This window comes from Lissotriton vulgaris, chromosome 3_1 (genome assembly GCF_964263255.1).
Source record: "Lissotriton vulgaris chromosome 3_1, aLisVul1.2, whole genome shotgun sequence".
NCBI classification, from domain to species: domain Eukaryota; kingdom Metazoa; phylum Chordata; class Amphibia; order Caudata; family Salamandridae; genus Lissotriton; species Lissotriton vulgaris.
Window position 1 is genome coordinate 918544676 of NC_141689.1, and position 26552 is coordinate 918571227.

The 26552-nt window shown below is 42.0% G+C and overlaps 1 protein-coding gene across 1 annotated transcript in view; it reads right to left on the minus strand.

Annotated features, from left to right (window-relative positions):
- Positions 1–862: 862 nt before the first annotated feature.
- Positions 863–26552, minus strand: part of ZFAND5 (zinc finger AN1-type containing 5) — a 31471-nt gene continuing 5781 nt past the window's right edge. The window contains exons 2-6 of the mRNA XM_086961263.1: positions 16019–16170; positions 15659–15764; positions 8568–8668; positions 4140–4265; positions 863–2200 (exon numbers count right to left, since the gene is read on the minus strand). Of these exons, the coding sequence (XP_086817389.1) occupies positions 2052–2200; positions 4140–4265; positions 8568–8668; positions 15659–15764; positions 16019–16166 (630 nt within the window). The 5' untranslated portion in view covers positions 16167–16170 and the 3' untranslated portion in view covers positions 863–2051. The remainder of the gene's footprint in view (positions 2201–4139; positions 4266–8567; positions 8669–15658; positions 15765–16018; positions 16171–26552) is intronic.

The following is a 26552-nucleotide window of genomic DNA, read 5'->3' on the forward strand; positions in this document are numbered from 1 at the left end:
TTTCCCCCTGGGTGCTGAAGATCCTTGAAGCGTATAGGATCGTGACAAGGTCAACTCGTCATAAGCACAGGGCAGGTAAAGCCCATGACGAGTGGACCTTGTCATTAGCATGGAAGGGGTTAATAGTCCTATTTTACAGCAGATGACAATACCTCGGTGCAAATCCAAGGTACAGTTGTGTAAGGGCAAAGAAATTACAGCAAACATGCATTTTTATGTAAGAGGGGGCTAAGTGGGTGTGTGCTTCCTGTCCTCCAGACCAGCCACCCAGAAAAGTTATTGCTGGATGTTAGTCAAGATCACGCAGCATGTACCAAGCAGATTTGTTGCTTAGTACATGAACATTTGTGGAATCAAACCTTACAACTTCACCTAGGAGCAATTTCAGCTTGCTTATACAACTGAAGTATTATAAGAACCACAGCAGAAGCAACTTGCTGTGGAACAAGCTTGGGTATGCAAGCATGACAAGGTCTCCCCCAAGCCAAACCCCTAAGTCCACTTTGAGAACTTACTTTAAATGCAAACCCGAAACCCCTTGTATTTTCTGTAGTATGGCAAAAGGATTAGATTAAACACCTATAGCAAATTAAACAATGTAAGTGACAAGACAGACTTTCGCAGTACTACCAGTCTACTGTAGAGGAAATGGAGGCATCACTGAGTATCTGTCAAAGCAGAAGAGGCAGCAACCCACAATGTTCTGTTCATGTAGAGAATTCCATTTTGCAAATCAAGGTAATTAATAAAGGGTTTATGGACTAAAGGCACGTGCTAGGAAAAAAGGAGGTTACATAAAATCAAATGAGTCAGGCAACAAAACTGCATCAAATAAAAAAAAGTAGACCATTCAATAAACAAATCCATCTGTACATAATTTTATTTACATAATACAATATAGGGTAAATGCTGAACAGCATGATTATGTGCAATACATAAATATTAACTATCTGTACATGTTTGCATATCTAAGAACTGAGAACTTAAGTACATAAGTTTTAAAGCAAAAAAGCTTGATGCCTTTAAGTAAAACTAGGACTGAACACTGGAGTAAAATCATAAAGTAAAGACTTTTGTACATAACTATTTACAAATTAGAACAGGCATTACCACAATACTACTCTAAAGTTGTACATGTTTATATATAAAAACCCACAAACTTTCATACATCACAAGAAAACCTTCCATTAGAACACAGAAGTGATACCAGACAAGCATCAGTGAAGTATACTGCCTTTTCTAGAGTTTTGTACAAGATGCAGCCCATGCAATACACCCAAGAACACTACAGTCCTACACCCAAGAACAGTTAAAATGATTACGCATCCTTAAAGAACCACTTAACCGCAGCCTTGGTATACCAATTGTTTCACAGTTTAAAAATAAAGAAAATATGTCACCTGCACACAAACAAAAGGTGAAATTTAATAGCAGTTTGCGATTAGTTTGTCAATGCACATCACAGGCCAACTTAATTCAACAGCTGAAGCGCTATCAATGTCCTAGCCTTTAGACTACGGAGGAATTGTACTAGCGAGACAAACAGTATGTGCAGTGGGAAGCCAAATGGCAAGCTTCAACAGTTGCTCACCAACTTAATTTAAGTTGGTAAAGATTATGCAGCTTTGAGTCAGTAGGAAATTCATAGAACCATTACACAATGGCTGTCCTGCGGCACTCTGGTAGAACACTGCATTCTGCTTCCAATGCCATGTACGATGACAAACTAAAGTTTGCAGTGTATCAATTTTGATTACAGGCACATGAACCAAGTTACAGGTAACTGTTGCACACATTTCTTTTGGCACGCAAATAATGAAAATTGGTAGTTACCCAACAATCCATTTATTCTGCAGGCAATGCATGGGGCTGAGGGAATATTAAGAACTGGGCTGCATCTCTTCAAATCCGCCTGTAACATACATACATCCTAAAAATTGACTAAAGAAAAACAAAAGTGAACATCAAAAGGAAAATGGCCATGCATCTGCTCTTTAATGTCATCCTAAGAACTATTAAAATAAAACAGAGTCTCTTCATAAGTAGCAACTTTATATTCTTTGAATCTTTTCTGCCACAACAACTGGATTTTCTTTTCTGATTTTTGCTGCAGCTTCTGCCTTGTAGTCATAGGGGCAGTTATGTTTGTCAGAGTAACGGTGAAGTCCACAAAATAAGTTACCACAACGGCAGTCAAATCCTATTGGGGAATAAAACAAATAAGTTGTCAGACATCCTATGAATGTATTTAATTTTTTTTATTAGAGATTTTGCAACACTGCAAAAAAAGCCACTATGAATAAAGAAATTAAGAGCGAGGAGTGTTATTCATGCAAAATAACAAAAGCTTGAATTTAGTCTTGGCACAACTGGATCACAGCAGCAATCCCAGTTGTGCCTAGGAACACCACTTTTTACAGCCACTGCTGTAAATTAGCAGATGCTTTGAGCTGTAAATAACCCGGTCGTCACGTTCCAAGCTTTTAGATTTGTAATAAGCATAGGAGGATTGAGGCAGGGATGATGACCATTACCCTCCCATGTATGCCGAGTTCAATTAAGGGGAATGACAGTGTAATGTTAGAAGAAAGGTGCTAAGAATGAACAAAATGAGAACTAGAATAGCTATATCATGCTGTTGACCTAGCCAAAAAAAACAAGCATTTCCAATGCAATAGGTCTCGCATTTACAAGAGTTTTGTAAATACGACACCTACTGCATTACAAATGCTAGTTCGTATAAACACCCATGCAGCACTTAATCTGTCAGCTACGCCCCTTTCCATAGATGAGGGGACTCCACAGAAAGGGGCATAGCCACCATTAAAGGGATAGCGCAGTATGGGGCGCTTTTACAGAAAAAAAGCATTTGTCAAGTTCTCAAACAAATGCTTTTTTTTTGTAAGTGTGTCCCATACTAGGATCTCACTTCAATGGCAGCCTCGACCCTTTTAGACATTGCTAGTCTAAGGAAAGGGGATCAGCCCACAGTGCAAGTGCAGCATGGGACAATAAAACAAAGAAATCGATAAATATTGCAAATATGTGCCAGGTTGTCGATCTTTTGTCTGTCATTCCTGTGGCGCATACTCCCTTTACCATCTCAGACTGGATGGCTTCCAACCATCCACTGATCAGTTATAGAGTTTATTTTGATTAAGCACTCCATAAGAAAGCATGCGTTTTCTACTAGTCCTTCCTGTGTGTTCCTGCCAGATGCCCTTTGCGGTCCTACCCATGCCGCGATACTCATGTCCAAATAGGACCCAGCCACGCATCCCCTCCAAATTGCACTCCATGTTGTTCTCTGCCCTTGCCATGCTGCTTACCTGCTGTTGCAGTCAATTTTCTCAATGTGCGCTTGCCCTCTAACCCCCTTTGACCCCCACCACTGTTGCTCTTCTGTCATGCTTTGCCCGCTCGCTTCATTTGATCCTCTGTTACAAACACCTGAAGTCTTTAAATGTCCCCTTATGCGGAAAAAAAAAAAACCATACGTAGGGCACCCACCAACACACATATATATATATATATATATATATATATATATATATATATATATATATAATTTTTTTAATAAGCAAATTGCACGTGTCAATCCGTGGGCATTCTGATGCATGCACTCAAGCATTGCATGTGCATGCATGTCAGTGGAATGAAGACTTCAAGCAGTGCCCGTGCCACCTCATTTTCAGGTTATTTTTGGACCATGCTGCACAGCATTAGGAAAAAGCCGGGTGCTGTACACTATTGCCAAAAGGAATGTTTTCTTCTCTCATAACTCCATAATAGCAGTTTTGCAAGTTATGTTTGGAGTCGAAGCCTGAACCTGACAGTTTATAGGAATGTTCCTACTACAAGTACTGGCATTCCCAAAACACTCACGTGACAACGGAGCAAAAACTCTTGCCAAGCTGTTGAACAAAATCACAGGCGAAAGATGTACAGCCCTGTGATTAAGGAGGGGGGGGGAAGAGACTAGGAGCAACGGTATGTTGACTTCTTACAACCAAAGTCTCATCGAAGAGCCAGTGAGGATAAGAAGATAGGAGAAATACTGTGGCCGATGTAGGATTATGACAGTCCCTCCCACTTACCCATCGCAAAGTACTAACAGATGCATCAAACAGTTAAACTACCTGTAAGGCCGATCTTCTTTCTACACATAAAACATCTGTTTTTCTTTGGTTTAGGCAACTCTGGAGACTTTTCTTCACTCTGCGTAATGTACGGTTGGGATACTGATGGACTTGGTTGCGTTACAACTAAAAATGTAAAGAGAAAAAAAAAATCAGATTCATGCAAAAAAAAAAAAAAAAGGACTAGAATATTTGAGCAAAATAAAAAAGCTTTACAAATCTTTAAAGGTAAACAATTTCCATCTTGCGATTACTTGTACAGACAGAAGTTTAACCATAAATAGGTCAACTCCAACCCATCCCCTAAATGTCAATAAAGAAAGCCGTATCAGAAAAACCAAAAACAAGATTCATTCTACGAATTGATAGGTGCTCAAACCCCTCTCCCTTACATTAACTAAAACCAATCATTACGAGGTACGGGGAAACAATCTCAACTTCAAAGTACAATTATCACAGATCATAAACGGGAATGAGAAAATGAAGATACTCAAAACAATCACTTTTCATCTCAAAACTAAGAACTACAAGAGTCTGGCTAGTTAAACTGAATAGGTATTCTACATGCATCGTTGAATTTTCGTATAGTGGCTTATGACAAAGGTTTCATTTTGTTTTTGTCCCCAACATAACTGAGACCAAGCAAAGTGTGTACAACGTTACTAGGCACCATACGGTAACCAAAAAAAACAAGCACCGCAGTAACCAAACATGAGTGGAGAGGCACATCATTCAAAATGTATCTACACAAAAACCAACCTGAACAGCAGCAAATTCCTACAGAGCAAAGAGCGTAGCATTTTCAGCATATAAAATCTATATTTCACTCCCCCCCCCCCCCTCCCAGCTGGCCATAAAACCTAGCACAAGGAATCTAGGTTAATAGCTCATGGTCCTATTTTTTTTTCCAGGGAGGGGAGAAATATTTTTTTTTAAAAAAAAGTTTCCATTAGAAAAAAACATTACTCAGTGATCAGGATCTAATTGAAAAAAGGTCATAAACAAGGCCACCTACCAGATATAATTTTTTCAATTATAATGGATGAGATGATATTGTCAGATTACAAAATAAATACCCTTCCAACTATGCAATACAAAAATCAAAGTCACCTCACCAATCCAGACTTGCATGTAACTGGGCAAAGCTGGACGTGCAAGCATGGCAGAAAATGTTAACCAACTCCAACCCTGACAAGGTCAGATCTTTCAAGAACCTATAATAGCTTTGCGATATAGATGTTAAATGCCCTAAATATTTTGGTACCTCGGAGGCAGAGGTAAACACCTAAGAGATAAGGCTCCTTGGTTTGCGACAAAACTTATAACAAAGACCGAAACAATAAAAAATAAGGATTTTTTTTTAAAAGAGGAAAAATGACACGGAAGAAAAGGTATTGGGTTATTGACAAACATCTAAAAGAAAGCTGTACAAAAATAAAAAACACATTAAGCTATTAGAGGGCCAAGAATAAATTACTTTGCTCTAAAGATTTATAGTGCAGCAAACTCAAGGAACTGCTCCATCTAGTGAGCAGTAGGACAAAACTAGAAAATAGCAAATCTGGACACAAATGCGGGCCAGCGGCCTTGATCCACCTGGATTGGAGCGCAGCTTTTGACAGTCACATCCGGGGTTAGTCAAGATGCTGAAAGATTCAGGTATATACAGAGCACTACTAAAATTGCTTAACTCCTTCCTCCAAAATAAAACATTCCGAATAGGTGAAGGAGTAGTACAATCAGAAATTAAATTCCTAAAATTCACGTTGCCTCAGGACTTCTCCTTAACCTGTACTTCACGTCCCAGGAGGTCAGAAAGAGTCAAGGCTTCTCTTCAATATCCTAAGCAAATGATACACAGATCATCTCACTTTCACAAACTGACAAACTTGCTATCCAACTAAAACCATTGACTGGATGGCTGCGAGCAGGAAAAAGGTGATGGACAGGACATAACTCCACGAGGTGGATGGAGATGAACTGGCCAAACTTTCTTGGCAGTTAACTAACCCCAAATCTGAGGTTAAAACACTACGGTTTGGCCTCGAAGCTCTCAATAGTATCTCAAGCAAAAAACAAAAAAGCGACCTGGCAACCTGCTTTGGCCTGCTCAGAACACTGAGAAAGCTTCTGAAATGTCTACCTGAACCACTGTGCAGAATAGTGGTTCAAGGATTAGCCATTTCACAACTGCTATGGTTGCTCCCTACACCAGTAAGACCCAAGGCTGTCATAAAAAGACATACTGATGAAAGTGCCCAAACACCTATCTGCAACTATGGCCCTGGCAAGCCTGCATCAGCTGCCAGAGCTTAAAAGATTATTTTAAAGCACTGGGAGTAGATCATCGAACAATGTACAAAAAGGGTCCAACGCTAAATCAGTCTTCTTGCACCCTATAATACATCAACAATGCTGCACTCCGACCAGCAGCTGTTTGCAACAGCCCAGATAAAGAGCTAGCAGTGAAGGAAGCTCCTTTGCCTTCCTGCTCCCCTTCGACTCTCTTCCCCCCCCCCCCCCCCAAACAGCTCTGAAACGCGCTTCCCACATCACTAGTGGAAAACTGAAACCGAACCATAATTTAGGATATTGGTAATAGCAGTCCTTTTCGACTTAACCAAATCTTTGAGTAGTACCTGTAGCTGGTTAGCGCTGGGAGGCCATTCCGGGTAGCCATGCACTCTAGAAATTGTACTAAAAGAATGTTACTCCACAAACAGGTGTCTGAACATAAAGAAAGCACCCTCCTCGCGGAGTGGTTTAATGTAGGTACCTTCAGCTTCACTAAAGCGTCCTTGCAGGTTGCAAAAGCTTACAGATACGTATGATGCATAGTACTTTAAACATAATGCTGGCCAACTGCTGTAATTCACTTGATCCAGTGGGAGAAAGTTTAATTGAACAGAGTGGTTACTTTCATCAAGCCTAGCGTCTGGACTCGGGCACAAACACCAGCATATAAACCACGGGGGCAAAGATACTTCGTTAGCCTAGTTCAAATGTGAACATATGATAGTCCGTGTCTTGCCATCCTATATAGGACAAAATGACAACCATATATGTTTTTTCTAAATGGAAATAGCTAATACATACCAAGAACGAAATGAAGATTTTCATTCAGTTAAGGTACTAAATGTATTCACATCAGAAGGATAAAGTGAGTCTGCCCTGCCAGAATTTAATGCGATCTCCAGAACACCATAGTAGTGTGCAGTGAGCATTCACCAAACTATGGTGCTGTACGCCTTTGTCACATCTTCGCTTTCTGCTTTAACTATTGCAGAGTAAATCTACTAAAGGGAATACAAATGAACACTGGATTACTCTATTGTGCGAGGCTCGCACATGCGAAAGAAAACACTTAATCATTGCAATTTATTTAAAACCATTTGAAATCCTAAGCTGAACTCCTTGGTACACAAAACACACATTCTAGAATATAAAAACTACCAGAATAGGAGGTTTGAGGCCACAATAAGGGTTATTTCTGGGACAAGTTCATACTGTTGTGAGCCCTTGGACTCTTGTAATGGACCCCATAGGTGCAGTAAAAACCCCACAAAGTAGGAGTGCGCAATAGGAGATCTAAACACTCTTGACTCAATATCTGATGTTACTGCAAAATCTAGTTATTTCAGAGTCAAAATCAGATACAGAAACCAAACTACTGAGGCCTACCTCTACATAAAAATCACTTAACCTGGCATCTGACCTTGATATGGGAGAATTTAAATGGGTCTATCCTATTGCAATCACAAATCTTCACAATTTAAGATCAGAACTACCACTTATGGTTCCTAACTGGCTACAGACGGATGCAACTTGTGCTCATGTTATGTCATTACAGCTTTGTGGAAGACAGATACAACCTAGTTACAACAACCATAAGCTTTTTGATTCGGGGAGCTGTAATATTAAAGTCAGCTTTAGCACCCCTCCCCAGAATGATCAGCAAGATAAACAATTTGTGCTCGACAAGTTATTTCAGATTTATTTAACACTGCAGGAGATAGCTTTGCTCAGCATTTTTTTTTAACGTTTCCTACTTGCATCATCCATTTACTATAGATGGGAGCTCCTAACAAAAGCCACAACCAACTATGCAACTCAAATTACTACCAAATCCTAAACATGCGTCAAAAAGGTAATAGGGGCACTCAAACGTGGTGGCAAGTTAGTGCCAAGGCAACTAGGATCGGGAATCCAGTTTCACCTGACCCCATCACATGACGAGAACAATTTTCTACAGCTCAAATTTCACTGTGCACCTTAGTGTAATAGTTTCACATAACACTTCAGACAATATGGTCTCATAACGAAGTTTAACATCAATTTTCATAAAAATGTCAGATATGTTCAACCCTCATTCGCTCCCCCATTATTACAAGCAAAAACAAATTTTCCCCTAAAATCGTTATTGCATACCTGGCTCAGACTCCACTTTTGCAGATGTGAAACTTTCATCTCTTGAAATGCTCATTTCAGTCATTTGCTGTGTAACAGGCAAGGCAGACCCAAGTAAACTTCTAGAGAGCCAAAAAAGAAACAGAAGTATGCTTAATACAGGATACCAAATCCATGTCAATGCAACTTGCTCTTTAAACAAGAGATCCAAAACGTCCTCTGCAAAAATGTATGCTCTAGTTTAATGAAAACAAAGCCCTAGATCAATTAATGCAATAAAGCCAGACAACATTTAAAATGCAAGAAATACAAAGTGGATTCAATACCATACAGACATCCTATTGCCACCAGTTACCATTTGACCTAATAACGGAAGAAAAAAAAAAAAAGAAAATGGAATACTGGAGACAGTCCTGCAGCACATCAAAACATTAACTTGATAAAGTCTCAGGTTAGCCATAAACTAGAATAGTAAAAATACAAATTGCTTGTGCACACAAAACATACCTTGTTTCAATGACATTCAATACGCTTTTTGTTTCCAGAACCATCTACGAACTTCAAAAGTTTTCAATCTGTGAAATCTGGTAGGTTACGCCTGAGGGATTGGGAAGAATCTGAATGCTCAGCTACGTGAAGCATAAATGACAAAGAAGTCTCCCGAAAGCTCTGGCATATGTAAATTCAAGAGTATTCTTTTTTGCGTAAGCTAGTGTCCTATTTATCTGATACTTAAGAAGCAAAGCTCTGGTTTGATCTTCATTCCATTCCATTTATACAGAGCACGGCTACGTCTAATGGAGGTGTCCTGGCACTACCAGCAGATTCAACAGATAGGCAAAAAGGAGGGGGAGGAACGGACTAAGGTAGGCCCAACAGCCAGGTTTTCAAAACCTTCCTAAACATCAGCCTTCTGTAGGTGGTCAGGCACAGAGTTCCAAAGAGAAGCAGTTCTCACCGAGAAAGCTCGACCACTAATCCTAGCTGTTACGAAGCGAGGAATCTGGAGCAATTCCTGGCGATTTGATCTCAAAACCCTGGTGGTATTTCTGGAGTCTCTGCTTCAGGTATCCTGGGCCAATATCTCTAGTTGCTCTATAAGCAAAGGACAGAGCCTTGAAGTCTATTCTCCTTTTGACCTGATGCTAATGGAGTCTACGCAAATGAGGGGAGATTTGATGACAGAGTGGCATGTTCCGAATAAGTCTATCCACAGCGTATGAATAGTTTGCAGTTTCCTAATCAAGTAGGCTGGGAGACCAAAGTACAAGGTTAGCATAGTAACTAGTGCATGGACCACCGTTTTCAGGCAATCCATAGGCAGGAGGTGAAGGAATCTCCGCAAGGCTTTCAGTTTCCAGAAGCACGATGAGTAAACATGGCCAATCTTACCTGAGGTTGGAATCAAATTTAAAAGCTAGATGTCTAGCTGAAGTAACTGGAGGATTTAGCTCAGTCTGCCACTAGAGTTTGTACTATGGAGGAGAAGGTTGGTTGAAAAATACCTCAGTTTTGTCGGCATTTAATTTCAAGCAACTGTCTGTCATCCAAAATGAAATGTTCAAACCGTGCTTAAAAACTGTCAAACGCTGCCCCTGCGTGATCTTAAAAGAGAGCACCAGATTAGTTTTGTCAGCACGAGTCCACTCTCACACCACACTGCTCGACTAACGATGCGAGGGGGGTGGGTTCATCTGGGGGACTCCACACATGAGGACCAGAAGAGGAGACATAGGGGCGGAGAAATACTTGCGCATTGAGAAATGAGCGGAACCAAGCTAGGGTGATTCCAGTCACTCCCAGATGCCCCAGTCTTTCCAGCAGAACCCGGTGCGATACAGTGTCAAAAGCTGCGGACCAGTCCAGTGGCACAAGCATTGCACAGCTACCCTGGTCTAAGGATTCACGTATAGTTTCTGCCACTTCCAGCAGAGCAGTTTGTGCTGTAGACGGTCTAAAGCGAGATTGGGAGTCATGGAGATGGCTATTAGCCTCCAGAAAGTCAGATAACTGCCTCCTCAAGGATTTTAGCAGGTGCGAGATAGGCCTACAGTTCTTAAGTTCTGCCGGATCCGCATCTTCTTTGAGGATCAGCATGACGTATGCCCTTTTCCAAATGGAAGGCTAGCAATCCAGATGGGGTTTAATTGAGGGTTGAGCCAAGAGGCCAACAGCTTGAAAAATCTAGCTGGGCAAGGGTCAAGGATGAGCCAGATTTATTATTCTTCAGTTCTAAAGGGGGATGCTTCTGATCAGAATGGGAATAATTCAGACCATACGTTGGAGTGGTCGGGAAAAGGTAAAGTCATGGTAGGAGACCCCATCAAGGGGAAAGAGGAGTAAATAGCTTGAGCCTTCTCCTGGAAGAAGAAGTTATCACAGAGTGGCTGAAGGAGCAATGGTACTCTTCACGGCTTGCAGCTTAATGAAGCCCTGCACAATCTTAAAGACTTCTTTACCAGAGTTATCAGAAGCTATTATTTGATTGGCAATGTAGTTCCTGAAGGGATTGCGTTTCAGCCCATGGAATTTTTTGGGCGCTGCTTTGTAGGCACAAGTGGCCTCTGAATTGTAGGTTTTCCGCCAAGCACGCTCTAGCTTCTTACATAAGCTTTTCTCCAAGCGGAGTTCTGTAGTGAACCAAGGGTCAGAGGGCCTAATCCTGGCTAATTTCATAGCCTTAGTTGGTGCAACATTAGCAATGGCTGAGGTGACCCAGCAGTTGAAAGTAGATGCATCGTTGTGGGGTCACCCGTGAGCGGAGGAGGGGCACTATGAAGAACTGGACCCATAGAATCAGGAGATACCTTCCTCTGATTCTCCTTTCCTCACACGTAGGCCTGGAACTATTATTCCTGAGAGTGCTGGTCAACCTGAAAGGGACTAGCCAGTGGTCGGACCAGGTTAAAGGTGTAGGGACTTTTACTTTCAATGTGGTATCGTTTGAAAAATGAGATCCTGCGTGCGCGTATACCATTTGAGTCCGGTTTAACCCCCATGAACGTGTCAGCCATCTGCGAGGCCAAGGAACAGTGGTCATTGTCTTTTCAAACGCACAGGGAAACATTTTCAATCACTTTTATAGATGTATATTGCTAGTGTAATTCCTATTGCAATGTACAGGAGATGATCGGGTCCCTTTCCTCTTAAAACTATAGCCAATAATGAATCGGTCTTGTGGAAACAATATCTTGGCGTAAACTCCTCTAGTTAGATTGAAATTTGTCTAGGGTTTGGTTTGAATGGTATAAACTGGATATTATTGCAAAGTTATTTCTTATTTTTGCTTCAATTGTTTAGCAGTCCAGAAAATACATTGATTTACAAGTTGGAACAGTTTACAATTACCATTTACAACAGATGGCCCTAAACGGTGTCAAAGTATTATCCTGCGTAAATAGTAGTACTTCAAAGTGTCAAAAAAGCCAAAAATCAGAAGCTTTTGACCAGGACATACAAGAGGGTTTACAGATGAAAATACTAAAAGTTGAGCTAATTTCGGAAATGTGGTGAGATGCAATTTATGTAAAGGCCTATTTATGTCCTAATGTATGAAGACTTTATGAAATCTAGGTTTAATCAGATTCAGTTCAGTGAAAAGGCGTGTATTAAGAAGGATGTTATCTTGTCATCCAAGTTGTCAATATAGTTGAGCTGTGAAACAGATCTGAATTAAGTCTCATTTCTGTCCGATTATTTATTTACAGGGAAAACGTATCCAGCAATTTCAAAGAACTTTACAGCAACAGATGAAAAAGCACTTTTACTGTTAAATCCCCCTACAGTTAATGAATTCTTTTTACCTGTTTGTTATTCATGGGATTATTTCTTGTAGTAAATGGTTATTCTTGGGAATATTTCTTGTAGTAAATTGATTAACTTTTGTATTATGTATATTGAATGTTTATTAACCAATTGTCTAAATGTGTGTATAAGTTTTTTTAATTTTAAAAGTACTGTATTTACATATTTTTGATTGCTGTGGTTTTAATGTGCATTCGGAGGATGCACTTTAACGATTAAAAAAACCATCTAATGAAAAGGAAGTCACTGTTGACACAAACTAATGAAACTGCCAGTTCCTAGTCAGTCTTGAATGGCGCTCTTTAGAGCAGGCACACTTTGGTATTAGCAGATTGTATTGATGTGCTCTTACTGGATCTCCCAATCAGGAGGCTCTTGACAGTAATAGGTTATTGTATAGTTAATTAAAACCATAACAATTTCAAAGAAAAAAATAAGAAACCGATTTTTCAAAATACTTAAGTTAGCAAAGTTCCATTCGTCGGGTACTCTGCTCAATACACCCAACTTAAAGTGCAGAGTGCATAGGCCAAACCACGTCTAAAATAAACAATTTTCATAAAGGAAAAACATAATTACATAACTACTAAAAATGTATAGTCCATGTAAAAAGATGTTCCCAATACGAGGTAGGTAATGAATATACTGAGCAGTTTTATAATTGCTATGAACCAAAATGAATTTACACCTAATGCCTTCAGTATACACCAATGAAACAATACAATACAGAAAGACAAAGTGGTTATTGCTCACTAGAATTATCACACCTACCCCCTGGTGCTTAATGCTGACTGGGACTATCACGGCTATTACCTCCAGTCTGCCCTCCTGGTACCTCCCTTACTAAGGGGGAAGATGCTAAATGAAAGGGTTCCCAACAAACACCCAATATAACCTTAGTTTAGGGCACACATACATCCATAATGCAAAGACATTCTTTCTAAGAGGGTTTTAACCTGATAAACTAGCACCCTCTATCCGGAGAACAGCAGTCTCCAAATTACATCTTACTAACACCCAAACTGTTGTGCAGGTAGCCCAGTACAGATTGCAAATTATGTGATTAATATTGGACGTTTCAAAGGGAAGGCTGTAGCCCGAACATTCAATAAAGTTTGGTTTAAAATGTTCACAAATCTAGTACATCTCCCCAGCTGATCTGCTAATAAAGCAAAAGGAAGATGCCTGTGCGCAGGTACTTGCTCCCTCCGCCACAAAATAAATAGCTTTTAGCAGTAGTCTCCTTGGAGGATATAAAGCGGAGCAGCAGCAGCATAAAAAACTAAACCATGATTCTTGACAATTGTGGCATAACGTGCAATCATTAATACCAGAGCGGATTAAAAACGCTTATTGGTAGAGAAAATAGTCTCATATAAAGGATTTGAGCCAGAGTAGCTGCATTGATGAAGCCAAGGAAATATTTGTGGTTTCCCCAACATGAAAGGAATCCTTTAGAGGCTGCGCCAATCCTCTGCTATCAACGGGAAGTAAATCCTGTTCCCAGGAAGCCACTTTCATTTGCTTGTTAATGGCAATCTCCCATGCAGAATATGGGTCGGCACCATCCCCAAGGGGAGACACTTCAAATCTTGAATAACCATGCAGTTGAATGGACCATGGGTTGCCATGATTTGCATAAATGGTTTTCAAAAGGCTTTTTACCGGATTCTTGGGAACAGTCCTGCACTGGATATAATATTTTAACATGGATGCCTTGCACTCGATTGAGTTACTAGCCCTAGTCTCAATCTGGAGCGTTGGACATGTTGATGTAATTGTTTTTTGTATGCTACAATAGGACATAACTCCTAGTTAGCGTCCAGTGCCCCAGGATAAGCAAAATAACCATAATGCAGAGCTGGGGTTAAGGTTGCCTTTGTTACTGTTAAGGTAGGGGTAGCAGAGGTGCTACTTAATAATCGATGTAACTGTCTAATCCCATAAGTAATGGCTGCAGCCTTATTTTGAAGGTCTTACTCTGGCAACGGCTGAGCCAGTTTCGCTGAACCACACACCCAGATATTTAAAATGCCTTGCTGTGGTAATAGTCTTGCCTTCCAATTGCCAAGTTGCAGTCTTAGTCCTTCAGTAGCCACCTAATAGGAGGACTTTGGTTTTAGCCCGATTCACCTGTAGATTGTTGGCCATGTTAAATTTGCTGAAGGCGTCTAGAGCCCTTTGCTAACTCTACTAGGTGTAATTCATGACCACAATGTAGTCAACGTAATAAATTATTTGCAAGGAGACCGAACTTGGCTTTGGAGGATCCAAACTATAAGTATCCAGTGCTTTTCCAAAGCCAACCATATAGATTAAATAGCATAGGAGTGAAGACACAGTTTGTTTTTACTTTTAGGTAATGTTCAAAACACCCTTTTGCAATGTGGGGTGGCCCAGTAGCAAATGGAAGCTGCTGGGCCTTTCAATATTTTTTCTCCCCTAAAGGTCTGCTATTGGTAGGGGACAACAGAGGAGCAGGGGGCATGTGGAGAGGAAAGCAACAGTGCATTTTTGGAGAGAAAAGCAGTACATGAGACCAAGACACTCAAAGTGCTTAATGACAAAATAAAAAACATTTCTCTAAAGACAAGAGTAAAGCAAATCAAATAAGACAGTCGGGGTACATTTGAGAAGGGAATGCAATTCGGTAGACAAGTACTGAAACAATGTTTTTAGCACAGTGTTATGTGCTCAACACATCTCATCATACATTCAGCTGAATTAAGAGTATAAACAAAGTAACAGAACAGCCAACATTAATATGGCTCAAACTGACAATTCTTGTAAGCAAGAAATTATCTGGAATACAGGATTGGTTAAGTTTGTCGTGTCACCAGTCTTAGTGGTGCCCTCTAGTTACCCCTCGAGATCTGTAGTTCAGTACTGAAAAAAGAGTCTTATGATGGACAACAGCTCATTTTGAAAGAGAAGACCGGTGCATTAGATTGGCTAAGCCACGTTACCACAGAATTTAAGATTCTGAATTAAATTGCCTCCACACTATAAGTTAGCCCTTTGTAGATCCATTGTTCCATCCTCAGTGAAGGCCTATCAACCTAGCATGCCCAAGTACAGCATTGTTTAATGTTGTTAGGGGTGCAAATGGCAAAACACAATTACCAAATTCATGCACATGGCCAGAGTCAGAAACACGTCTCTTACATGAATTTAACAAAGAGGGTCTTGCTACAAGATTATAGTGTAGTAGAAGTAATAAAATGTCTTAACATACCATAAACATACCCTCTCTCAGCCCCACTCCAAAAAAGGTCTGCAAAAGAACCCGCTGCTAAGGTTACAATTACCTTGATTTGTCAGACGTGCTGCCTGCAGCACCTTCACAGTTGCTTAAGCTTTCTACTCGCTGTGCAGATGAATCTGAGGTAGGGCTGTTCGAACCACTAGCTGAACCTGCAGATATAAAACATTATTTACAGACTAGCAGTCAGATTTTGTAAAGATTTGATGCCATGGTTAAGTAGTAAGAACGCAAACAGTGTAGTTTAACTTGCGCTTCATAGACCTAAACATTAAACTGCCTGCAAAAGAGTCATGGCATGGATACCCAGACCATGCACACCATCTATTGTGAACACCTAGCCATTTGAACGTGGCACAAATAAAAGCCTGGCTTGAATGTTTGGCTGTTCTTAGGCAACACTTACCCATGGGACTCATTCTGCCGCTGTTTTGTCTCTGAAGATGTTCTTTGTAACACACTGAGCACATTCCATTTGTCCTGGGATTCCCATAAAAGCCGCACCCCGTGTTACAGAGCATAGGCCCTTGTGTTTGGTTGGTCTCCTGAGCCATTGTGCTGTAAAAACAGAAAACCCAGACATTGGATTTGGTCAGACTTCAGAAACTCAACATTCAAGGAAAGAAGAACATAAAATGCATCCCAAGTCATTTTGTGCCAGATTTCCAACAGGGGGCTCAATATCAGGAAACAAGATGTAGGGCCAAATGCAAGTGTCATCAACAAGCAAACAAAATGTCCCAAACAAACACATAAGTCTCAGGTAACAAGTTTGATTCCACTGCGGCGGCTATTCCGCCGCAGTGCTAAGGGGGCGGGAGAGCGGCGGGCACATGCTGGTGACGGAACCGCTCCCTCACCAGCGTCGGTTGCGCTGTGCTTGTGAAGGAACGGTTCCGTCATGGCCCCGCCCGCTCAATAGAACGCTCAGCGCAGTCGCGGAATTCGCGCCGCGCATGAGCGGCGGGCGTGCCATGACGGAACCGCTCCGTCATCAGCACAGCGCCACCGCAGCGGATGACGGAGCGGTTCAGTCATCAGCATACAAGGGGTTTATATGGCATCCGCCGTGCACAAAGTCTCAAGGGCTCCCTGAGTCGCCAATACACAGCGAACTTTCAGAGTACACCCCAACATCCTCTCACAGGCTGTGTTGCGCAAAACACAAACAGGAGTACCAGGCACTAGCTACAGGAGTACCAGGTACTAGCTGCAGGAGGTGCAATGATAGTACAAGAAGGTAAAAGACTAAGCAGTGGTTCCCAAACAGACCAGCGGCTCCCTTGACCTATTGGCTGCGGCTCACCATAGTTACTTTTTTTCAGGGAGGAGCATGAAAGCCAGGCCCCGGGAGTACTTACATTTTTCTCCCTCCAAATAATCAGGATGAAGCTGATGAAGGTATAATAATCATATACGCAGGGTGTTTCGTATTACTATGGCAGCACTAGTAAAATATTCCTAGTCACACTTCTTTGCCCATGCATTTTTTTTTTTTTTTAGAGAACTCCCTCAAACTTTCCCACTTACAGTACTAGACAGCACCCCTATGCTTGTAGACCCCATTGCCCAAAGTGCTTCTAAACTTGAATATTTGCATGCACTTCTTCCCATGTCATGTGCCAACACACCTGTCTCAGCAGGGTAAATGACGATTTTTTAAACCAAATACAGCGGGGTTTTTTAAGCTGTCTCCTTCCTAAATTTACCTCCAAGTAAAATGTAAGCCAAATACATTTTCTTTTTTTTTTTTTTAAACATCCCTCTTTCTTGCTTCCAAATGTAGGCATTATGGCGAATTTGGTGTTTTACTTCCCGGTGCTTATAAAGAGAAGGCCCATCTGGAAATGTGTGTACAGAAACTAGCTATGGTTCAAGTATACTAGTCTATACATAACACTGTTTGAGAGACAGGACAACTTTACTTTCCAGGTAACTTGCAATAGTGTAAAATGCATTTGGGAAAAAAACGGAACTATCAAGGAGTCTTTCAAAATAAACCAGGCGTCTTCCGCTTACCGTTGGAACGTGGAGAATCAAGTGAAATATGGAGGTCATCTCCCTCGATATGCCATCAGTTAAGCACTAAGTTTCCAGCTATAGGCATACCACTTACAAATTATCGACATCATGCATGCAAGCTTAATTTGTTTAACTGAAGCTAAAAAAAACTTCAACATTGAAGTGCTTGGCGTGTGGCTACCCTGTCTAGTTTTGACGGCGCACCAGGGAGCCACGGAGCACAGATTGGGAACCACTGGATTAAAGTTTGTGTGCATATTTTTAGAAGGGGGGGGGGGGGGGGGGAAGATTGCACAGGAGCCATTTCCCTTGTATATCCGAACATGTAAAGTTTGGGGGGGGGGGGGGGCAACATAATCTTGGGGCAACCTTAATCAGCACTGAAGAGTTTCGATTTTTGAGGTGGTAGCAGTCCTGGACAGCACCCAGCAGGAGTTACAATGCTGCCTACAAGTGCTCACTAAAGCGCCAAAATGTGGTTTGACAGAATGAATCGTTCTAGATGGTTTGCAGAATTAAATACTCACTACATTTACCCGCAGGCCATCTTCATCTGTATGAATCCTAGCAAGGCAGGTTCTCCCTTCCCGGATAAAGGAAACAGTACCACTGAACTGCGCAACGGTAACACCCGATATTTAAAGTGCTTATGCAGAAGCGTGGTTTGTATTACTGTTAGAAACAGACAAGGATATGCGCGTACGGCATGTTTCTGCCTTTCAATGGGCGGCTAAATAACTGCAAATTAGGTGGTATATACAAAAGTGCCAGTGTAGTGTCAGACCCATTTCTGACGACAGATGATACTAGCCTCTGAAGTGATCGTGCACTCCCCACAAAGTGTAGCGGTTCCAATTGTTCCTCTGATGCGACTGAAATATTTCACACCGAATCTACTGTACTGGTATTTGTCCAAAACTTTGCACCTTATAGGTTTACGACATTACTGTTACCACCCATCTTGCTTCCCGTTTTCTAGCTACACACAAAAACAAGCATTGGCAAATTAACAAGTCAGGCATTACCGTGCCAATTAAAGCAAGAGCGTGCACAAACACGGTTTAACATGATAATGTAAGGCTTTGCAAATACAGGTGTGTGGGGGGGGGGGGGGGGGGGAGGGGGGAGGGAAGAGTTGGCATAAAGTAACTGATGTGTATGGAACACACAAAAGAGCTGGAAGAGACTATGTCAACTGAGTGATGGAGTGTACTTTTTAGATGACAAATAGTCCCGAATGCATTCCAAAGGAAGCACTTCTTGAAAAGTCAGAAAGCTAAAAGCCGCAAGTGGCATTAAGTAAGAGAAAGTTCTCTGGGTGCAGCTAGAGCCCCTCTATGCATTTTTAAGAGCTGCCCGCCAAAGGGCATCCACACATGTGGGTTGTTGACACAAATCTAGTATCCAGTTAAAATTGCAGAATACAGAGTCTACCTTTTCTAGGTTCGAACCTCCAATCCGAGCAGTTTGACACCTGGTGTAACACCTGTTATAATGCATGAACAGAAATAATGTGGCAACAATAGATATTTAAAAGTGGTAAATCAATTGAATGAAATGGAGGAGGGGGGAATACTAGTGGCCATTCTTAATATTGGGGCTATTCCTGGCATAATAGTGGCCTATCCCAAACCTTCAATATAATCCTGGCATATGCTATAAAACATGACCATTTGCAGATGTTGCCATCCTGGACCATCTACAGGAAAAATGGTGGGGAAATCAAAACCGTATGAATAACCATGAACAGGAAAGGCAAATCTATCCATACGGGTCAGTACCATGTATGCTAGGTGAAACTGACAATCTGAGGATTAATAAAGATGAAAAACTGACGTTCTGGGGATGAAATAGTTCTTTCGTAAAAGAAACATGCTGTTTGAGGGAAAAGTTCTGAGGAGAATGTCCCAACCCTACTAGGAATTGCAAATCTTGCCAGGCACACCCTGAAAATATTGAAGAACAGTTTGCCATATGTAGTAACACAAGGCCATTTGTTTTTATCCTTTATCCACGCCCCCCTAAAAAAATCTTGGCTGGAGAAGTCAAATTAACGGAAGGCATCTTCCTTCCACCACCCAAAAACCAGCAGAAAGAATGAAGTGAGGAAAGTAAGCTTTTAGACAATTTAGAACTAAGCCTGGCCAACATTTGTTCAAGAATCACCAACAGCCAAGCAACCGCTCTAGAGAGGACCCTTCACGATTAGGGAATACTCTTGTTTAAAGGCCCCTATGCTTAAATAGAAGGGGTTGATTATCTTCTACAGACTATAATATAGTAGATTGTCTCAGGGTATTGACTTCATATAGGTAGCCTACACTATTGATCCAACTACAATGTTTAGTGGATCAACATTTACAGCGTTTTGTTTTACTGCATAGTAGATACAACTGCTCTAAAAAAATACATGTGTTGCTTATAAAGCCCCCCCTCCCCCACCAATAAAATAATCCTGTGACTAAGACTGGTGTAGGAGGAGGGCTGCAAGCTTCAAACAAACCATACCTGCAGATCATCCTGCAAGAAGTCACATAGTCCAGACCTGTGGTACTCAGTATGACACACGGGCTGCCTGTGCAAGCCCAGTACAGCTGCTCTGTAGCAGGCTCCCCCAAGCCTTTCAGTAAATACAAGAGGGCAGCTGGAGCATACGCAATAGCAACTTCAATGTGCATGCTCCAGTGACTCGTTTAGTTTTCTAAATTACTAAAGGACACTGCGTGTCCCAGTTTGACCCCACTCCCAACGCCCCTGGATCACTGCTTGTCTGTTCATAGGGTAATATCAGCCTACCTGTTTTCATAGGTGGGCAGAATCTCACGTTTCTGCATGTCTGTTTACAGATTAATGCTGGCTCACCTGTAACTGCATGGGTGTTACATGTTATTGCAATTTATACTGTGCACGAACACCCATGGGTGTCTTCGCACTAGCTGAACCAGGAGCTTTAAACCAGTACGCTTGAGCCATTGAAAAAAGATAGTAGTTATTAAAAAGCCATGCTTCAAGTTCTTTCCGGAACAGAAGCAATGAAGAGCTGGCCCCAAAATGAGGCGGGAGACTGTTCTATAGTTATGTAGTACCAGTAACTATGCTTCTGCCCAGTTTGTTTTCCTAACTCTGGGGATTAGGAGAGTATTAAATACCAGAGAGCAAAGGGGTCTGTTGGAAACGTACCACTGGAAAATGAGTCTCAGAAATTCAGGATCTGTGTTATGTGGAGTTTTGTGAGCAACACACCGCTTTAAATTTCACGACTTTGCACCGGAAGCCAGTGAAGCTTTCGGATTCCAGGCGACATAGCATGGAATTTAGGAAGTTTTAACACTAATCTGGCAGTAGCATTTTGTAGTGTTTGGAGCTGGTTGATACGTTGTTCCTGAAGACTCAAGTAGAGGCCATTGTAATAGTCTAGCTTAAATAGAACAAACACAGGGACCACCTTAATTAAGGAGTTGATAGGATGATGATTAAAAACCTTTTACCCTACATCCCTAAGAGTGAACAAGGCTTCTACTGCCGAAACTTGTGCACCATAGTTTAACTTATTGTCAACATAAAAACAGATTCTTGGCTTTTAATACAGGGGTCGGAAAGGAGCCAGTCTCATTTGGCCAACACAAAGTGGACCATGAGGGGGATAGCTTGCCCACTAACACCACTTTAGTTTTCCGAGTTGAGCTTTAAACAGTGGCTGTTCATCCACGAGTGGACTGCTCTCATACAGTCCAGGAAGCGCGTGGGAACTGTATGGTCATTGATAGACGCTACCAATTGAGTGTCATCAGGGTAAGTGCGAAGTTATATCTTCTGATCAAAGAAGACAAAATCGGACAAATATATTAAAACGTGCAGGACTAAGCGAGGGACCACACAGGGTAAGGAGAGGACAGATAGCAGCCTAAAGCCACTGGTTGAATCCTACGAGAGAAAGGGTGTCAAAAAGGGCCAAAGCCTGGTCTTTTACTCCTAGTTCAGCCAAACAGTTGATCAAAATGTTATGGCAACCATATCAAGGCTGCAGATAGGTCAAGGAGGATAAGGGGCCGCAGCACCACCCTTGTCTACGGTGATGGGGATTTCTCAGTAGCTTTGAGGGATGTGCCTGTGCTATGCCCTGGCCTGAACCCAAACTCAGTTGGGTCTGGGCCAAGAGCTGCTTCTCATGAATGAACAGCGATAGATACGTGTTCAGCATTTTTTCAATGGTTGGGGGCAGCAGGAAGGCTTAACTCCAAGTCCTATGGCTAGAGGGACCGCCTGAATTAAAAGGGTAGTTCCGTTTGTAAGGGATATTTAGTGCAAATAGAATTGTATGGTGGTCAGACCAGCCCGGGGGGCAAGCACAGATTGCAGCACGAGGTGTGGATTGCTGCTAAAAGGCCATCCTGGATGCGTCCTGCTGGATGTGTAGATTGCATATTAAGGTGGCTGATTCGAAACGAGATTCGTATTACGGTGTGATTCTAGGTGAAAATGTAAATCCCCTAGGAGTAGTAAAACAGTCTTCGCATAGGCTGTTTTCTAATAATGAACACAGGCTGTTCAAGAAGCTATTTCTTGGGCCTGGTGGACGATATACAAGCAGGCCTTTACAGGTGAGATTGTTAAGTCCAAGTTTAAAAAGTAGGCTTCACACTCTGGAGTAGATGCAGGTTCACAAATAACGGTAAGGCAGCTGCAATAAATAAAAGCAAGCCCACGCCCCTTTTAAGTGGCCTGTCTAGTCTAAGGAGACAACTAGGAGGGGACAGCAGTCTCGAAAGGATTACAAGAAGCATCACGCTAGGTCTCAGTGATAAAATGTGGGCCTAGATGATGCCTATCCAAAAGGTCTGCAATTTCCAATTTGTGTTAAGTTAGGGGCACCGGGCATTGATAAGAGCAAGTCAAACCATGTCCCCGTTACTTCAATGAGAGAGGGCGATTATTCAGAACAAGGTGGAGTTTGAATCCAGTTACACATCAGTCGCAGCAGGGGCAAGCAAATGTAGGCACTGTTTCAAGAGAGGAGGGATTGAGGCTAATGCAATTAGTGGAGCGTGGAGGGCAAATAGCACGAACGGCCTTACCAGTATAGATTACTTTGTCCCCAGAGCGAAAGAACGAAGATCCAGGTGTCCTGGTGCTAGGTGCGATCTCACCCCGAACAGGTGTGTCTTAGGAGAGGAGACGCTCCTGCCATGTTTAAACATCTTAGAGGGAGCATGTCCAGAATAGACACTAACACAAGCAAACCGCGATTGGCCAAAGTAATCTGAGCTTCTAACTGGGGCCCAGCAACCCCTATAGCACTTGGAGGCTTACCTGTGGGTGCTGCCTACTGGAAAAGTAAATTTATAGGTGAACAATACGGATCTATCATTGTACATAAACGTCTATCAAAGAGTGCTTTACCAAAGTAAATGGTTTATTTATATAGGATGTTTAAGTGTTTCTTCAGTGTAAGTGCAGGGCTGGCTTGTAATATGCAAACACGGCCCACTTTGTTTACATATGTAATTCACAGATGAAGGCCACTTATTCCGATGCCCCAGCATATTTTCTGTCCCAGTCTGACGCTGCTAAAAAAAAAAAAGGATTGCCAATAATAAGGGGGGTGACATCTACTGTTTGGGGTTCTGGGGAGCCTTACATTGGCAGCGTCATCATAGGAAGAGGAGGGGGGGCGGTCCTTGTGGAACACTGCCTGCACTTGCCTCGACCCTCCTACCCTGGGAACAGTCATGTCTTTTTTTTTACATTTTGTTTACTCATGAATTCCAGTGTTCAATTTTTTTCTAGGATGTTTTTCTGTAGTTAACTTTATGCAATATATTACTTTTGTGTGCTGTACTGTAAAAGAGCTGCCTTCATATCTGTGTGTTCAGGTTACGTGCAGGTGTTTATAATTGGGCACAGTTGAGAACTGCGCAGGTCAGGCCTAAGGCAAAGCTATCAGTTAAACCTGTGCTGCATTGGGCCAGTGCTGAATATCTGGTTGAGTATTACCATAGAATGCCTCTCAACATAGTCTGTGTCCATGCGTGTTATTTATAAAGCGTGACTGTTACTCCAAGGAGTGCCCTGGCGCTATTGTAGAAAGAACGAACTAGAGGCAGGAGAAATTGCTATTGCCTAATAATAAAAATGGAAACACCCATTGGCGTCTCGTGGATCCACCAACCATCTTCTACTATCAAGAAGTTAAATTCCAAGAGGTGTGGGGAGAAACGAACGCTGCAACATCTACAGATAAAAAAGTTTCCATCTTCGTACGTTAGCATGAATGGCCTTTTAGAAAGGGTGCAGTCTAGAGGCAAACTTTGTAGGAGCCAGGTCCCAAGGATGAAGATTATAAGTAGGATTCAGACAAATTTTGGCTATGCGATTTTGTTTACACAGTATTTCTATGTGCCTCCTGCCATTGGTAAATTGAATCCCCACCATTTACATAGCAATGATGAACACTGCCTTAAAATGTTTGGGATTAATGGCATAAGAATAACTGATATGAAGGGGAAGAACCAAAACCGACTTTCACCTGATAAACCAATAAAAAGGACATTATTTAGAGTTGGCAGTCGAGTCTTCTAGCAGTGTCATGCAACGATCTCTGCTGTTCGAAGGTTTTAAATGTGGAGTCTACCCAGTGAGAAAACAACTTCTGCTACGGTGTCACACACCTATTTATGTTGTTACAGTTCTGCTCAGCTTGCATGCTTCCACACCTAGAAGATATGGCATGCAGATCTGTAGAGCGCACCATCACCAGGTAGGTTAGTCTGGCATTGAGCAGTTGAGTTTAGGCACACCTAGGGCCTAGTGGTACTACTTTAAAAGCCGGGTCTTCAGCTTCTCACTGAACTCAAGTAGTGAGAAGGTTCTTCTGTGTAGAGGCAGGTCATTGCATGCTTTAGGAGTGATGTAGAAGGCTAGCCCGCTAGATACAGATTCCTGCATGGGTGGGATTTGTGCCAGTAGGAGTCCGGACAAGCCTGAAGGTTTGTGAAAGATGAGCTCATTGAGGTATGATAGGCAAGTGCTATGTAGTGCCTTTAAAGTGTGGGTGAGGAGTTTGAATGGTGCTAGTTTCTCAATGGGAAGCTGGTTGGGCTTCTTTAGGTGTTTGTGGGATGAGAGTGCAGTGTGTGAGGTTGAGCGTTTTCTGGCAGTTAAGTTCTGAAACCTTCTGCTGGGCTTATTGTTGATCCCCAGCATAAAGGATGTTCCCATAGTCTATCTTGCTTGTAACCAGGGTCTGCACAATAGTTTCTCTGGTGCAGATTGGAAGCCATTTAAAAATCCTCCTCAGGGCCGGGCTTCTTTAGTGAACGGAAGCATGAAACAGTGACTGTATTGACTTGGGGCAGTCATGATCAATACTGTGCAGGTGCCATGCTTTGAGCAAAGTGTAGATTTTTTCAGCTTACAGAGTGATTTTCCTCCATTTAGTTCACTGAGGGTGTGCAGTTTGAATTAGTGTCCATGACTGAATTAACTAAGCTTAAACATAGTTAAGTGTTAAGTGTGCAAAGTCAATGCTCCCCGAACCACGGTTGCTCGATAGTCTGGTTTTTAGTATAATTCACTGCAGGAAATTCCTTGCAGCACACACTGTACCAGTGGCTTTCCGTCAGTATTGTTCCTTTGCTCATGTCCAAGTACTTTAAGATATCATTTGTGCTCCTCTACTTTCTGCCCTGTGGTTGTGAGGATTTGTGGATGAAGAGATGTCTCAAGAGGGGATATGTAGGTGGGCCATGCGTGGCAACAGTTAGATCCCACCGCATTTCTACAGGTATGGCCACAGTGCCCGATTATCCAGTCTCGTTTCACACGCCCCCAGAATAATCCAGCCAAACTAGTTATCCCTCTTTAAACAAGGAGTATGCCTAATGCTAGGAGTATATGTAAAGCTAGACTACGAGAGCTTTAGTGTGGTAGCGCTTTTTCCGCTGTCTGCATTTTGCATACTAGAAACACTCCCAACCCATTCAGACCACAACTTCCAATTGATCCAAAGAGATATTGGTTTGGAAGTGAATACCCTTCAGCACATTATATAAAAGGATCGATCAGTTGAAAAAAGAAAGGCACAGCCATCTTGCCTTCTATATTTCATGAGTCATGCACTTATGGGGGTGGTTGGGTGGTGCACTTTGGTGTGGTGCCGCATGTACAGTTGTGCTTACAAGAGATACACAAAAGGCCACTGACCTTGCACGTGAGAAGACTGGAGCCAATGGACATAGGTGCTTATAATGAGCATTGATATTAAGTCTCCTCTGAAGGAAACCTTCTGTAATTACCCGTCTAATAAAAACCTCTGCCACAGATCTTTTGCCCAGAAGGAAAAGCAAATTTGGTTAGGGTCTCGGCATTGCAAAACATTTGACACCGATTAAAATTAATGGGCACGATTCTGCTGTAGGCTCTAGTTTGTTCGCAGCCGGAAAGTTTGTTTGCCCTGCAGAGGCAGATTGTACCCCCAGCACATTAACTGCTACTGATCGTATGTATGATTTGCACAGCATAAACATACCCAAAAAGGCATGGTAGCACTGTACAGGGACCAAAGCAAGCATACAGTGGAGTGTGAAATAGAAGATGACACCAGGTGCCTAAGTTTAGAAACTCAGGAACCATTTGAGCTAGAATCACAAACCGTTTTACCTATGCATATTTTTTTATTACATTTTTTTTATCATGTAGCTGGATTATGTGGCAAAATGATAATAAATCGCAAAGCGTTGCAGCCGCACAATTGAATAATACCAGCGGCCCATATTATGGCTACAGGGAAGCTTGGTATTCTTGGTGCATACATGGAAGGCCGGCTAACCTTTTTTGTCCCTTTGTGTGTGGTTTGAGCGTGGGTTGGTGTTTTCTGAACCATTTAGGCAGGGGTCAGAATTATGAGTTGGGTGGTACTT